The sequence below is a fragment of the Diceros bicornis genome, chromosome 15 (genome assembly GCF_020826845.1).
Source record: "Diceros bicornis minor isolate mBicDic1 chromosome 15, mDicBic1.mat.cur, whole genome shotgun sequence".
Taxonomy (NCBI): Eukaryota; Metazoa; Chordata; class Mammalia; order Perissodactyla; family Rhinocerotidae; genus Diceros; species Diceros bicornis.
Genome location: NC_080754.1, coordinates 49861446 through 49877364, shown reverse-complemented (window position 1 = coordinate 49877364; position 15919 = coordinate 49861446). Strand labels below are relative to the sequence as shown.

The following is a 15919-nucleotide window of genomic DNA, read 5'->3' as shown; positions in this document are numbered from 1 at the left end:
TGAATGTTCCCAGTAGGGCTTTGCTTGAATCTTGGGCCAGGAAAGAAAATCGTTCTTTCTACTGCATTCCAGAAGTAGCAACAGAAGCTCAGAGGAAATCAGCCCCCCTTGTCCCATTTACATTCTCTGGCCATCCCTCCTGTCCAGCCGGGCGCTCCACCTGCAAAAGGAATTCACTTCTCCTCTTCTCCTTTCTCTAAGGTTTCAGAATTTGTTTGGAACCCCAGTTGCTCTTGAAAATATTTTCCTAGACTGGAAGGCAACTTCCCACAACATATGTTCACCTGCCTGCTGCTTTCTTTTCAGTGTTGAGAGTCTGGTATTCCCTTGGCTATCTTTCAGGATTTCAAATAGAATAACTAGCTAAATGGCTAGAGAGATATTTGTCCCCCCATTTTTTAGTATCACGATGATTGATATCTGAAGATATTTCTGGAATATTTGTCTTTGAGGATTAACTGCGTTGTCCTTATATAATGCAAATTTATTCCTTGTGATTTCACACATTTTAGTATTTGTATTTAACACCATTAACTGTGGATCATTATCACTAAATGGAGGCCCTCAGGTAATTAATCCTACTTTTGTATGCATTTATTGATTCCTCTTTTTTCCCCAGCATAAGTAATATTTTAAAAATGAAGATAACTGATTATTTTTCTGATCGGAAAAAGTTCAACAAGCATTCCTAAACCGTCCTCCTTCATCCCCGCTCGTTCTCGTTAACATTAGTAGCACTGACTGGATATCCTACTTGTCCTTATTATTGACTCATATTTTTCTTTTTTATCCAAAAGAACTTATTTCTGTTCATTTGGTTCTTATATTGAATGTTTGCTATTGATTTTAAGCCTCTTATCCCCAAAATGGGCATGACCAGAAGTTACGTATTTTCCACACCCCTAGTTTATTATATATAATTTGTTAAAGAAAGTAGCTAAGTCAGCTCCTTGGCAAATCTAAGAAAGCATATTATCTATTGCCAGGCATATCTGCAAATGAGCCCTGTGGATGAGAACTAGACAGAAGGTTTACAGAGGAATAGTGCTGATGTCATTCCATTGGAATGAAGGGGCTATTACAACCGTAAATACATTCTATAGCCAGCAGCTAAGTGTCTAGCTGTATTTCTTCTCTAAGAAGGAAAAAATGTGAAACAAACCAAAGCAGTAAATTGTGTTTATAAAGGGGGATATTTTAATTAGTTTAGGCCTTACAGTTATTCAAACAGTCTGAACTTACAGTCCTTTTTGGAGCAAACATGAAAACCATTATTTGTGGAAAGTTTAAATTTCACATGACACGTATTCCCTCTCTGTGTGGGGTTTTTTTTTTTCCCATTAAAAAAAAAAAGTGTTTGCTTTGCTTGTGTATTTTTATTTTAACCTTCCCTTTGCTAAAAATGCTTTATTTTCGTGGGAGGAGATTTGGTTTTAGGGGGAAGAAAGATGTAAGTCGCTGAGCTGACTCCCCCTTGCGTTTTTTGGCATTTCCAAATAGGGTGGTTCTCAACTCATTGAGGCATGTTTAAACTAGAGGCTTCCATCTTAACTCTTTTTCAAGAGGTTACCTACCTCCAGATGTGTCTGTATTTGCAAAACAAGACGCCCCTTCTCTGTTTGGAGCACCATCCAAGAGTACCCCGTAATCCTTTTGTACTGATCAGCACAATCTTCACTGCAGGGAAAAAACTTGCAAATATTAAGATCGCAGTGATAGAAAAAGTGGCTTGTCGTGTCTGTCCACTTCAGCCGTGGTCACAAACAAAAATTGAAGCAGGCGGAAAAATGGTTTTCATCTGTTTGCTTACCTCATGGCAACTTCAACGTGGGGAGAAAGCAATACAAAGTTGGCCTATAAGATTTGTCTCTGGATTAGTTTACGTGCTGCAAACCAAGAGGAAAAAGGCAGGCCTGATAATGAAGAAGGAGAATCTTGCCCTGCAACCTTGCGCCAGAACTTTGCCTTCCTGGCTCTTCTGGAACAATCTCTTGTTCGGTTGGCATGCACCAGATTAAGGGAGGGAGGATAAAAACAAACAAGACACAGTTTTCTTTTTAACTTGATATAAATTTGCCTAAATATAGGTTTGCCTAAAGGCAAATCACCAGAACTATTCTTTTTTGTTTTGTTTGTTAATTTTTGTGAGAGGATTAGCTAGTGTTCCTTTCTCTCCTCTCTCACAATGTGGTGTGTGTGTGTGGGTAAGTGTGAGAGAGAGAGAGAGAAAAAGAGAAAGTGTGGGAGCAAGCAGAAGCTTGATCAAACTCTGAAATACTGTCAATGAGTTGCTTCATCACGGGGATACGTTTTGAGAAACGCATCGTTAGCCAATTTCATCGTTGTGCAAACATCATAGCGTGTACTTACACAAACCTAGATGGTACAGCCTACTACACACCTAGGCTGTATGACTAATCTTAGGGGACCACCGTCAATATGAGGTCCGTTGTTGACCGAAATGTCGTTGTGTGGCGTGTGACTGTACATCCTGTATAGCTGGGCTCCAAAGCTGTCCTATGGGAAGGGTGGTAATTCATAGACTACTCTAAGGCATAGTTAATCTTGTTTGGGGAGAGGTAGGCCCAGGTCTGAGTTAACTCAGTTATTTAGGTACTAGAAGTGTGAATTTTGGCATTTTCATATTCATACAAGAGGATATTTTTATCTGTGGTAACTGTCACTTTAGCTCGGTTAAACAGGTTTTATTTTCACTCCTGTGTGTGCAGATTGTGTGCCCAGCATGTGTTTACTCTTTTCTCTTAGTCTGTGGCAGCACAAATGGAAAAGCATTAAATAAATGTGTGAATGAGTTTTTCTCTTCGTTTTACCTATTCACACTTCAGAGCCTTGAAAGGCTGACTGCCTCCAGTCTGGCTTAGATCCCACATTTCTCCTGATGTAATGGCATAGTGGTTGTCCTGTCACTGCCCTTCCTCCCCACCCCTACCCTTTTCATTTTTGACCTTCTCAGAATCCTTTGTTTATTTGGCTCCATTCATGGCCTACTTTTTCTTATTCTTCCCTTTCTCACATACCTTCTCCCCAGATCCAAAGGTCTTTGCTCTATTCATGTGACAGCTGGCTCCGAGTTTTAAAAAAAAAAAACCCAACTCTTGGGACTTAGAAGTTCTCCGCTGCTGCCTTCTCTTTTTCCCACCCAGCTCAGGGCAAATACCCTCTGCTCTCCTCTCTCCACATCCTCTCCCTCCTGACCCCCAAATCTCTATCAATTCATGACTATGCATTCAGAGGTTCTGCTTGCTTTGGGGCCATGTTCTAGACTTGTGTCCCTGGGGAAATCACCTGTGCTCTCTGAACCTCAGTTTCCTCATTCATGCCTCATCCTCACTCAGTCAACCAAGACAGCTGCAGGTGCTGTACTCAGCACCGGGGATGAAAACCGTGACGTGCACGATAGACTTCAGTCCTGCCCACGCTGTGAAATGGAGCAGAGAACGTCCACCTTGCACGGGATGTTGTGGGGTGGTGTATTGACCAGCGTGTACCTAGGAGCTCAGAAAATGTCAGCTTTCATTGTTGTAATCAAAGACAGACCAGAAAAGTCCCGACCTCTCTTTGGAAGTTGTTTTTATCTCAGTCAGCACCTTTTGCTTATATTTCTGGCTCTTACCTGAAACCCATTCTTTTCAGTTTTAAACAGATCTTTTTTTCTTCTCTTCTAATCCAACCTCCTTTCCAGTTTTTCCTTTTTCTGTCAAAAACATAACGATTTCTTCTGTCGTCTGTGTTTGAACACTGGCTAGGGGGAGGGGCCTCCAATTTCTGTGGGACAAAGTATCCTGTTTTCTTGCCTTTCTTTCATGTCCTGCGTGTCATACACAGTTCTGAGGAGTCTTCCTTTGAGAGCTCTTTAATTCTTTCTTCTTTCTTTGTTGAACAGGTGATTATCCCTGTTCTAGTCTAAACCTTTATTACCTCAGGGATAGAGTCTGGCCTCTTGTCCTTGGTCAGTCATGGCATAAACAATGACCTCCTTCAGCAGGTTGTGTGTGTGTGTGTGTGTGTGTGTGTGTGTGTGTGTGTGAGTGTGTGAGTGAGTGAGTGAGTGAGGAAGATCAGCCCTGAGCTAACATCCATGCTAATCCTCCTCTTTTTGCTGAGGAAGACTGGCTCTGAGCTAACATCTATTGCCAATCCTCCTCCTTTTTTTTTTCCCCCCCAAAGCCCCAATAGATAGTTGTATGTCATAGCTGCACATCCTTCTAGTTGCTGTATGTGGGACGCGGCCTCAGCATGGCCGGAGAAGCGGTGCATTGGTGCGCGCCCGGGATCCGAACCCCGGCCGCCAGTAGCGGAGCGCGCGCACGTAACCGATAAGCCACGGGGCCAGCCCCAGCAGGTTCTTTGAATGTATCCGTGTACGTGACTGTTTGAACCATAGAGTCCTTCAAACTCGAGAACAACCGGAGACTGAGCAAGTTTTGTTTTTAACAACTGAACCGGTTCATTTATTGCAAATGTGCTTATGTTTTGTTTTGTTTTTTTAACTGACAATTAACTTCTGAGATATACAGAATTTATGGTTTACTTAGTAGGAGCTTCCAGAAAATGGGAAAGTATGTACACTTTTGACTTATGGGTATAAACCGTTATCTGTATCTTAACATGAATACATGATTGTACATGAGCTTGTGACATTTGGTCTTTGGTTGTGAATTTTCTTTTAGTTGTAATTTTTAAAAATATGATATTGCCACCAGCCCATTTCTTTTTCTCACCAAAATAAAGGTAAACATGTTCTACTAGGTAGAATGCAATGGGAAAAAATGAGCAACTGATCCTTTCAAAGTTTAGGGTGGTGCCAACTAGAAGTTGTTATTTTTTTATAGGCTTGGTTCATTTATTTAGTCAACAAATATCTATTAAGCTCATCATGCAGAGTAGGTGCTACGTGCTGTGCTAGGTGCTAGGTGTGTGCTAGGTGCTATGGGCTAAATGGTGAGCGTGTCCTACTATAGGAGTCAGCAAACTGCAGCTAGCCTGGTGGCTTGTTTTCATGCTGTTCACAAACTAAGATGGTTGTTACATGTTTAAAGGGTTACAAAGACGAAGAATACGTGACAGAGGCCTAAATGTGCACTGCAAATTTTAAAATATTTGCTATCTAGTTCTTTAGAGAAAAAATCTGTTTACTTCAGACATTAAATATCTCTGCCTTACTGAAGCTTATATTTTAGTAGGAAATACAAGTAATAAACCAAGGAACAAATAAACAAGAGAATTAATTTTTGGATTTTGATAACTGATGGTAAGGATTAAGTAGGATATGAGGATGACCGGAGTGAGGCTGGCAGGGGTGGAGGTTGAGGCGTGATTCTTGGAAAAGGTGACTGAGTTGAGACCTGAACAATGAACGTGACCAGCCAGCCCTGTGAAGAGCTGGGCTTACTGACCTCTCGCCCCTGGTTCCACTTCACCTTCTCCAATGGCTGCTTGTCTACAGGGCGCAGCTAGATGTTGGTTCCTAGGAAGCCTTCTGGAATGCTCTCTTTTGGATTACGTTTACAATAGTACTTATCACATGGAATTGCCTATTTGCTTTCATTTTCTCCCCACTGGACTTGAAATATCTTGATGCAAGGGCGTATGTCTTGGTAATCATATATCTCTGGCATTTAGCTCATAAATTAGGTTTAACACTTAAATAAATCTATAAACTCAAAATTAGATTCCATCAAGCAGGTTGTGAAAGTCAAGAGGTTCCTCTAGCAACTGATTACTAAGTTTAAACTCTATCATTTATCTTTTTTGTACACATCCTTCCCACCCCATCCTCTCTCTCCAAGCCCTTTTCCTTTTTTCACTTTTCTAAAACGATTCTTGCCCCACCACAAAACTTGCCCATTTCCCCATCTTGTTAAAAGACACTGCCATCCATCCAGTTGATCAAACCAAAAACTAGGAATTGTCCTTGATTCTTCTCATTCCCTCGCCCTTGCCTATCGCATCTAGTCCTTCAGCACCTATACCTCCAAAACCGGTCCCATTCTCGCTAACTTCACTACCATCCTCAGCCCAGGCCGGCTCTACCCTTCACCTGGACCAGTGCAGCAATGTGCCGACTGGTCTTTCTGCTTCTTACCTTCCGTATGTCCATTATTCCTGCAGAAGCCAAACACATCTTTTCAAACTCAAAATAAGATCCTGTCATTCCCTCCAGTTAAGCACTCCAGTGGCTGCCTATTGAACTTAGAATAAAAATTGGACTAAAAAATCTGAACTCCCAGCACTGCATGAACTGGCCGCTGTCCCTTCAACCTCATCTCTTCATTGCCCTTAGCTCCCAGCTGCACTGGTGTCCCCTTTCTCCTTAGGACCTTTTATTGCCTGTTGCCTGTTGAATTATTAGGTGGAACCCAGTGTTAATCTAGTCAACTCTGTGAATGTGTAAACCGATATAGTGACAAGTTAGCACAACCACAGTGAAATCCTTACCCCAAGGTCATCCCCATTCCTGATTTTCATTATCATGTTTGTGGTACCAAAAGTTCATGGTAACAGGCAACTGACTTAATGACAGCCCTAGTTAAAGGCCTCGGGGAAGGAACTTGACAACCTTATTACCTTCTCATGGTATTAACTGTTTTTCTTTCTTTCTCTTTTGCCATGCAGAGTATGAGTTGGAAGTAAAGAGGGTGCAAGACATTCTTTCAGGAATAGAGAAACCACAGGTATGTCTTCTGGATTTTTCAGCATAAATAACATTTTATGAAGTATTTAAAGTGTGTTTTTCTTTCACCACATAGTAGGTAAGCAAAAAGGCCCCTTCCTGTTGCAGATTATTTATAAACTATGAAATAGTGTTGTTATTAATGAAGTATGAAAATATAGAATAGCAGTCTTCTATTTAGTCATAATCCACTGAAATGTCTTCTTTATTTAGACATTCTGAATACAATTAGCTGTTCTTCCCACCTTCCAAGGATACATTCCCCCACCCCTTGCTCGAGGTCTACACAACAGTTTTCTTTTGGTAATTTCCTTTTACCTGTGTAAATGTAGTAATAATTTTTGAAAACCTCAGTAATTCCAAGTATTTTTCCAGGTAGCTTCCAAAAAAGATATTTAAGTATTAGCTGAGAAAAATAAGTCCAAAATACTGAGTGTAATGGCAAGAAAAAACATTGGTGGGAGTGGTGATATTGTGAGGTTTTAAGTTTGATTTTGCCAGGTGCTTTGAAATTCAAGTGAAAAATTCAAAATGTTGATTTAGCCTTTCATCTGAGATTAGAGAGCCACAGTTCTTTGGAGTGTTTTCTAGCTCAATTGGAAAACCTTGGTTCTTCATGTGTTTCAAATACTGAGGCTTTATAACTGAAGAGTCCAAATATGCCTCAGGATACATAGTTGAGTTTGACTAAACCTAGAAGCATGAGGTGTGATGGAGGGCGGGCACAATAGGGCACTTGTGGAGGAGTGGGGCATTGATGTTGGGTTGGGGAGTCTGTACGTAATCTGGTAAGGAACAGGTTGCCATTGAGAATTTTTGAGCAAAGAAATTGTTTAATCAGGGCTGTACTTTCAGGATGATCAAACAGTTGGCCAGATGCATTGGAGTGAGAAGAGGATGGACCCAGGGAGACCAGTGTTAGGAATCTGTTACTGTAGTGCTGGTCAGCGGCTGTGGGAGTCAGAATTAGGGTGGTGGCATCCGGTGTGGCAAGGAGAGGGTGGAAACTAGAGCCATAGAGAGAGGTCAGTAAGATGTTATAACCCGTTAGATATCCAGTGTCATGGATGACTGGGCGTTCAGGCTTGGATACCTCCTCTCAGGATTTGCTTCCTCTGAGACGGCTCCCTTGATTGCTGTCCCCACCCATCAATTGGGATGCTCTGCATAGTACTTAGAACCAACTGGTACTACCCCAGCTTCGCCGAGCTCTGCATGTATTTAATACATTGTACGCCGTCTGCTTGTTTCTGTGTCTTTCCCAGTAATCTGTGCGTTCCTCCAGAGTAGGTTCAGGTCTATGTCCCTCTTAGGTCTTCAGTGCCGTTCTTAGACGTGTTGAATTTGTTTTACTTTCAGGGCATCCAGGGAGATAAATACAGCGGGCAGTCCAAGTGTCTGGTAGATCAGTGCTGTGGAGAGAGGGGAACAAGGCGTTGATCAGATCACAGGCATGGGAGTGATAGTTCAAGTTGGGGGAGTGGATGATAGCTTTGGGGGCCAGGGGTTGAGGACAGGGAGAGTAGAAAAGGCTTGAGGGCAGAATCTTGGAAAAAGCTTAGATTTAGATTGCAGCAGAAAAAAGAAAACTCCGTGAGGAAAACAGAGAGTCATAATCAGAGAGAGAAGGCAGAGCAACAGGTTAGTTGAGTGTCCCAGATATAGTCACAGAACTTGATAGTCATGTGTCTTTGTCGTGTGTGCACACACACAGTGTTTTTCCTGAGTTATTTCTAGTCATTTCTTTATTGCAGAAGTAACAGAGTGTGTTTCTGAGGATCATGTGGCTCTAGCAAGATTAAAGCAGTATTTAAATGCATTGGTCTTTTCCTTGATTCAGCATTTATTAAGCACTTACTCTTAACAGTTTTTAGAGCAGGGTAGACAGGCTTTGTGTAAACAGTTATGATGTAAGGTATAATATGATAAGATTGTCATCTGAGAGGTCAGAAAGTCCAAAATGGGTCTCACTAGGCTAAAATGAAGGTGTCGGCAGGGCTACATTCCTTTCTGGCGGCTCTGGGGGCATCTGTTTGCTCACTTTTCCAGCTTCTTTTAGAGGCTGCCTGTATTGCTTGGCTCGTGGCCCCTTCTGTCGTCATATCTCCTCTTCTGTCGCTCCTGGCTCCCTCTTTGACTTATAAGGACCTTTGTTATTACATTGGGCCGCCCAAATAATCCAGATAGTCTCTGTCTCACAAGGTCCTTAACTTAATCACATCTGCAAAGTCCCCTTTAACCTCATAGGGTAATATATTCATAAGTTCCAAGGATTAGGATGTGGACATCTTTGGGGGAGTTGTTGTTTTGCCTGCCACACTGCCCCCTGGTCCCCACATAAACCTTCTCTGCCTGGTGACAGTCCACTCATCCTTCCCAGCCCACTTGTTTACACAATTTTTTTCCCTCCCTTCCTCCCCCTCTTTCTCCTCCCCCTCCTCTGTCTGAAGTTCTTATTCACGCTTATATCTTATTTATCTTTGTGTCTCTAATACCTGTCCTTGGCACATCGTGAACCCTTAACAAATATTTGCTAAATAAATGTGTGGCAGACTGCAGTGGCCGCAACTCGGTTCTGGCAGGTGAGACAAATGCCTGAAGGTTGGCTGGGGCCAGATGAGGCACGGCCAGCATGGTGGAATGTGGGTCCAGCCGGTGCCAGAGTTCGAGGCAGCAGCATGGAGGGTAAAGGCCTGTGCTTTGCAGTCTGGCCCTCTGGGTTGGGGCCCAGCATGGCCATTAACTGTCTCTGTGACCCTAAATGAGCTGAATAACCTCTGAGCCTCAGTTTCCTCATCTTTGGAAGGCAGGATAATAAATACCACCTGGGACTATCTGCGATGTAAATTATGTATTATTTATAGAGCACTTGGAATGGAGTATTTCTCTGTAGTTGATAGCATATCAGTAGGCAAAAGGGAATCTCCCTGCTACACTCTGAAATAGGAAGGAGGGCTGTCCAGCCACCTTCCAGGGAAAGCAGCAGAGCTGCAGAAAGTTTGGCACACCATTATATGAAGGATTGTTGTTCTTAATTTTTTTTTTCTTTCAGCCACATGTGGTAACACCTCTAAATAAAAGGCATGTATTTTTCTCTGAGATTTTCCAAATGATTTGTTTTAAGGATAGAAACAATATTGAAGACTTGTGATTCCAGTTATCTTTCTGGAACTTAGGGCGTGCTGACTTAAGCAAGTCATTTCTCTTCAGAAACCCAGATACTATAAAGATCCCAATACTTAGTCATTGATTAAAATGGTACAAATATATGAGGCATTTGTCCTGAGACTCTAACAGTTAGGTGTTTTGGGGACATACTCACAGAGCCACTGCTGTAACAGAGAAATAAACTTGGTAATATTCTACATGGTTTAGGAATTAGCCTCTGTTAGAACCAGCCACCTCCATCCAACCTACTGTGGTTTAATCTGCTCGGATAGTGGTGCTCACTGAAGTCTCCCACATACTGCTGGGCTGTTTGTTTTCAGGCTGTAAATAAATGTAACCTGGAGTTGTGGTTTTGTATTTTTTCCATCTGCTAATGTTTTGCTTGTAGAAACAATTGATTTGTTGGTTCCAGAAGTGAGTAAACTGACCTAAGAAAAACAATTCTCCCTACAAGAAGCGATTCCTTGAAAGATAAGCAACAGTGTATCTGGAAACAGATTTGAGGTTCTTAGCACTTAAGAAATTATAGAAACAGATGATGGTGAAATTCCTAGATTTGAGGGTTTTTTCCTCTGAATAATGATCTTTTTGACCTTTTCCTTTTTAATTTTCCTTTGTGTTATTCTTTTTCACCATGATACTTTTGAAGTGAAGCCAGTATTTCTATGGTAGTATTTCCTTAACGTATTCCCTAATTGGATCAGCAGGCCTCCCACATAGTTAAATCCAAAGACGAGACCAAATTTAGAAGACTTACATGGAAACAAAGAAATATTTTTGAACATGGGAGTAACAATATAGTAACTTTATGAGAGTAAATGGTGGTTTTGATCCAAATAATGGATATCATTTGCATATGATATAGTCTGAAAATTAAGATAGTGAAACTTTATAGAATAGTATTAAAACCCTGAAATGAACAGGACAGAAGGGGACAAGGAGAAAGAGAGCTAAGGATTACATATCAAATAGCTACAAGATAACACAGTCTTACCATTTCCGAATGTGTATATATACATTTATGTGCTTTTAACTAGTAATTGTTCTCAAGTTGGAATCTTTAGAAATCATTCTTTGTGTACTTATTAATCAGTATGTGATCATTTAGGAGTAGATGGTGGTTTTATGAGTCCTTCAAGATCCTTCAAAGCAGTTTAAATAATTTCTATGCAGACTTACACTGGTAACCTACACAACAGACTCTTTTAAATCACCAGTGCTGAAACAAATGTCAAACTGGGTCTTGTCCAATAATTTTGTAACTAGAAGTCACCACTTTTATTACCATTACAAAGGAGATTGACTTCTGTTTACGGCAGAATAATTAAACATCAGGAAGTCAGTCAGTTTTAAGGCTTCTACACTTCGTTTTCTGGATAACAGCCATGAGGATCGTTGTGATCAGATTGGCAGTGCCCCAGTTCAGGTCCGTGGTCGCTGCTAGTGAGTTTTACCACAGAGACTTAGAAGGAGAAGCTCCTGTAAGAGTGCTGTCGCTCTGAAATGGGCTTGAACCCAGCCAGAGTTCTTAGAGTTCTGAATCTCTCATTAAGGTTTATCACCTCCCTGGACACTGAGAGTAAATGCATCTAGTGCTGAGGATTCCCCTTTACGTGATATTCCCTTGAAAGGCACCATGTAATTTCCTGGCATCAGCCTTGAAATGGAAGTGAGTTCCAAGTTCTAGCAGACAAAGCACTCTTTTTCTCAGGATTCCAATGCCTAAAGAAAGGGAACCTGAGGCCCAGGAGTCAGTGAAAGGGAGAGAGCGAGAGCACAGGAGGGGACTGGCCCCAGAACAGGGGTGGTAATCTAGGTGGCAGGCTGCTTAGCTCGAGGAAAGAATTCCCTGAAAGAATTCCCAGAAGCCGCTGTCCTTTGAAAATGATGCTGAGTTCTCAAAGTGCACTTCTGATAGGCTGGCCTCTCAGAAGAATGCCTTTGCACAGAGATCTGTGTTCAGGTGGCGGCTTGCCTCTATACGGCTTGCTCAGGGAATCTAGGGAAAAGGTGAACTTTATTTTAGTTGCTGCTTCAAGTGTTGTATATCACTGTCCAGTTAAGTAATAATTTAACCAAGTCCTAAAGAAAAAAGGTAAATTCTTTTTCTTTTTGGTTTGATTTCAACAGATTGAGCTAACATTCATCATTTCATATAGATACAATATAAAGAAAAGAAAAAAACAGAAAAAAAATTTCTCCTTGTGCTGAGAACTCTTAGAAGTAAATTCTTAATAGCTGATGAAAATGATAGCGTTTAAAGGGATGTGAATTTATGGATGCTTGTTCAATATCTAAAGTCCTAGCATTTGAACTATTTTGAGATGTGATGTTATTTCACACCACCATTCATAGAATCAGTGTTACTATACACTGTGTTGTTGAAATTGTGCAAAGCAGCCATTTATCACCTCAGTTGACTATTTCCCAGTACCTAATCAGCCTGCTTTTTAATTATAAACAGAACTCTTCATAGCAAAATATCTCTTTATAAGTTAAAAATCAAATATAATACCCAGAAACTCAAGATTGCCCATTAATGATGTGTGAGGGAATTCAGCAAATACACTGGTATTTGTGGTAGAAATGCTGCCTTAAAGTCTAGTCAGGAGAACAGCACACAAATAACGAGGTAAAAGACGGTATAATGAGGTGAGTGCCAGATATAGGTACCAGCACAATGTGGCTGGAGCACAGAGAAAACAGTGATTGGTTCTAAGCAGGGGATCAGGCAGGACAGCACAGAAAGCTTTCCTGAGTTGCTCTCAGGCCACTGTGGTCCCTCTGCAGGGGCCCCTCACGCATATGTCTCTCTCCACCAGGCTGGTGCTCTTTGAGGCAGAGACCATATCTTAATCATGTTTGCGTCCACAGCACCTCACAGGGTGAGGTATGATGATGAAATGAATGAGCAAAGGCAGCATTTGAATTGGGCCTAAGGAAGTTTGGTAAAGCCAAGGAGGCAGGAAAGTCAAAAGCCAAGTCACAGGGGCGTGAGAGGGGCAGCATCCTGAAGGGGTGTTACAGCCGCATGGCACAGGGGAGGTACGCTGGAGAAGGAGCTGCTAGTCTGGAGCCACAGCAAGAAGGGTGGAGGTTGATTCTTTAACAGTGTCTTCTCAGAATTTTTGAAGAGGTATGTAAGGCAAGTCTTCCATCCTCTGTGTTGCCTGTATCAGAAACTCAGACTATCTTGTTCCCTTCGTTCAACAAACATTTACTAAGCAACCACTACTCATAGTTGAATTCATGACTTGAGCCCTGTCCTTAGGGAGTCTCACAGTTCAGTGGAGAAGACAGAGAAATGCCATAAACATGATTAGCACTGGTAAAGATAGCAACAAGGTGCTGTGGAACAGAGACATGATGATGGGTGAAATACTTCAGGGAAGGCTACTTGAGGACATTGAGGCCTGGCTGGGGTCTTGAAGGATGAGTAGGAGTTTGACTAAATAATTGGTTAAATATATCATGATGCTGTATCTATATGCAACAAAAGTGATATGGAGGGATCTCTGCTAGAGATATTCAATAGTCACTTTCCATCTTATGCTTTTAAATTATTTTATTACATTTTAATACTCTATATAGATTGTGACAAAAATGGAAGAAAAAAAGACTGAATAGTTTACACATCTCCATCCACAGCCTAATAATTACAGCTATATAGTCTACGAATATGAAGCTTTATCATGCATTAACTCTTATTTGGTTTAATATGTCATCCAGACCAATGTGAGAACAACAAAATAACCTTTAGAAAATTAAAACGTTAAAGTTCTGTTGATAGATTTATTTTAAAGAATTAGAATGTTGGGTTCCTCCAGAAACAGACTTAAAACAAAGATTGGAGCATACATTAGTGTATGTGGGGAGGTGCCCCAGGAAACACCATTGGAGTAGAGAGCTGAGAGGGAAGAGGAGAGGCTGGTGCAGGGTCTGCCAGTGAGCAGGTGACAGCTCTGGGCAGCTGGGGCTCAGTCCTGCTGAAGAAGCCTGGGAAATAGTGTAGAACATGCCTCAGAAAAGCCCCAAGTAAGGGGAAAATTGGAGTGTTCTGAGTCCCCAGGTCCTTTGTTCAAATGCTTAAGCGGAGGCTAAACCAAAAAGATAAAAGCAGAGCTTAGAGGTGAAACATCTCCACACACATTTTACCCCCTGTCAGCCTGGACATTGGTTTCTTCCCCCACACTGGGTTCTCCTGGGAACCTGCAGGACTTGAAGGAGCAGGTTTGAAAGGTGTTGGCTTTGCAGGATGATTTGACAGCAAGTAAGGCTTGGAGGCCGCCAGAAGAAACCTATGGATGTGGCTCCTTCCACGTGATGTCATGGCTGTCACGGAGATCATCGAAATCTCACGGTCAACTTTTTACCTTTAAAAAAATTCCCAAACATGACAGATTATTTTACTTTCTGGAGGACCCAGTGTGAATCGCACTGGGCTTGGATAAAAGTTTGCATTATGAGAACAGGTGTTGCAGGAGCTATAGTTTGGACATCAGAACTTTGACAAGAGAGTGCCATATAAAATGTTTGTTTGTTTTTTGGTGAGGAAGATTGGCCCTGAGCTAACATCTTTGCCCATCTTCCTCTATTTTGTATGTGGGACACCGCCACAGCATGGCTTGATGAGTGGTGCCGAGGTCCGCGCCTGGGATTTGAACCTGAACCCCAGGCCGCTGAAGCGGAGCATATGAAGTTAACCACTATGCCACCAGGCCGGCCCCTAGAATGTTTTTTCTCTATTATTAAAATAAAATTGTTTACCTTGAATTAACTCTGAGCCATTTTTATGCCACTGCTAATAATCACAAAAATGTTATTGGAAGAAGTGGTGTCTGATCCACGTGAAATGGATTTGAATACTTTTGTCCTGTGTTTTTCTTCCTCAGGTTTCTAATATTCAGGCAAGAGCAGTCGTGTTGTCCTGGGCTCCCCCTGTTGGACTTTCATGTGGACCGCACAGTGGTCTTTCCTTCCCCTACAGTTATGAGGTCGCCTTGTCAGACAAAGGGCGAGATGGAAAATACAAGATAATTTACAGGTAGCGTATATTTCCATGTTTTTCTCGGCTGCTAATCTGTGAACTTGGAGTCATTAAGGAAAATAGAAAACAAAGGACAAATTTAAAGGCTTTGTAAATTTTCCTTTAAATAGTTTATTTTAGGAATTAGTGATAATGATGATGTCAAAAGTGAATTTTGTCCAGCGTAATTATCAAGCAGAGATGACTTTTGTAGAGCTATTTGGTGTTGGTGACATGTATCCCTTGGTTATGTTAGTGTGTCGGTATAGTACTAAAAGCAATTTCCCATTAATGTCTGTCAGGGCAAAAAGTGAGTAGGACTTTTGGTTTTTACATACTTCACGCACTCATATGATTACTCCTTTTTAGACCCAGACCTTTTTCTAGTCTTATTTTTCAAAATTCTACAATATGGTTTCCTTCCATTTCACCCTACTTCTTATCCTCCACAGTAGTTTTCCAGCCTGTAGTAAAGATTACTTTACAGCATTCATTCTGAGACTTTCTTAAATGGTCAAAAGTTTAGCGCACAGAATAAGGGATTATCCTCTTCTGCTTTATGGACTCCCAGATGTTAACCATTCGTATGAAGTATAGCCGTGTTCTAAATTTGATAAAAAAATTTTAGGGTCTTTTTTCCTTTGTGATTGTTGGCACTGCTCGGATTTGCAGAGCAGGAAGTCAGAAAGGCAGTCCTGTCTTAGCTCCTTGTTGCCCTTCCTGTGAGTGGCCCCTGGAAGGACTGCCCGAGCCCAGGGTGCTGTGGTCACACAAACCACGCTTCCTCCTCTGACAGAGAGGCTGGGTTTCTCGTTTCCCTGCTGCGTCAGTGTTGACCTTGTATGTCCCCAGCCCTGTTCCTAATTCTTAACTTGCTCTAGAGACACGTCTTCTTCTGGACAAAGAGAAGGGGGAAAGAGAGGGAGGGAAGTCCTTTAGCCGCTCTCTCCTCCTCTTGCTGCTCATAGGGCTTCTGCTGTCTCCTCCTTGGACTTCTGTGGGAATCTCCTCAGGCTCTGCCAGCACCCACT

At 41.8% G+C, this 15919-nt stretch overlaps 1 protein-coding gene across 5 annotated transcripts in view; it reads left to right on the top strand.

Annotated features, from left to right (window-relative positions):
* The window catches only part of FNDC3B (fibronectin type III domain containing 3B), a 333064-nt gene that overhangs the window by 223593 nt on the left and 93552 nt on the right, over nucleotides 1-15919 (top strand). For all 5 annotated transcript variants that reach the window (XM_058556347.1, XM_058556346.1, XM_058556344.1 and 2 more), the window contains 2 exons: nucleotides 6637-6695; nucleotides 14755-14906. In XM_058556347.1, the coding sequence (XP_058412330.1) occupies nucleotides 6637-6695; nucleotides 14755-14906 (211 nt within the window). The remainder of the gene's footprint in view (nucleotides 1-6636; nucleotides 6696-14754; nucleotides 14907-15919) is intronic.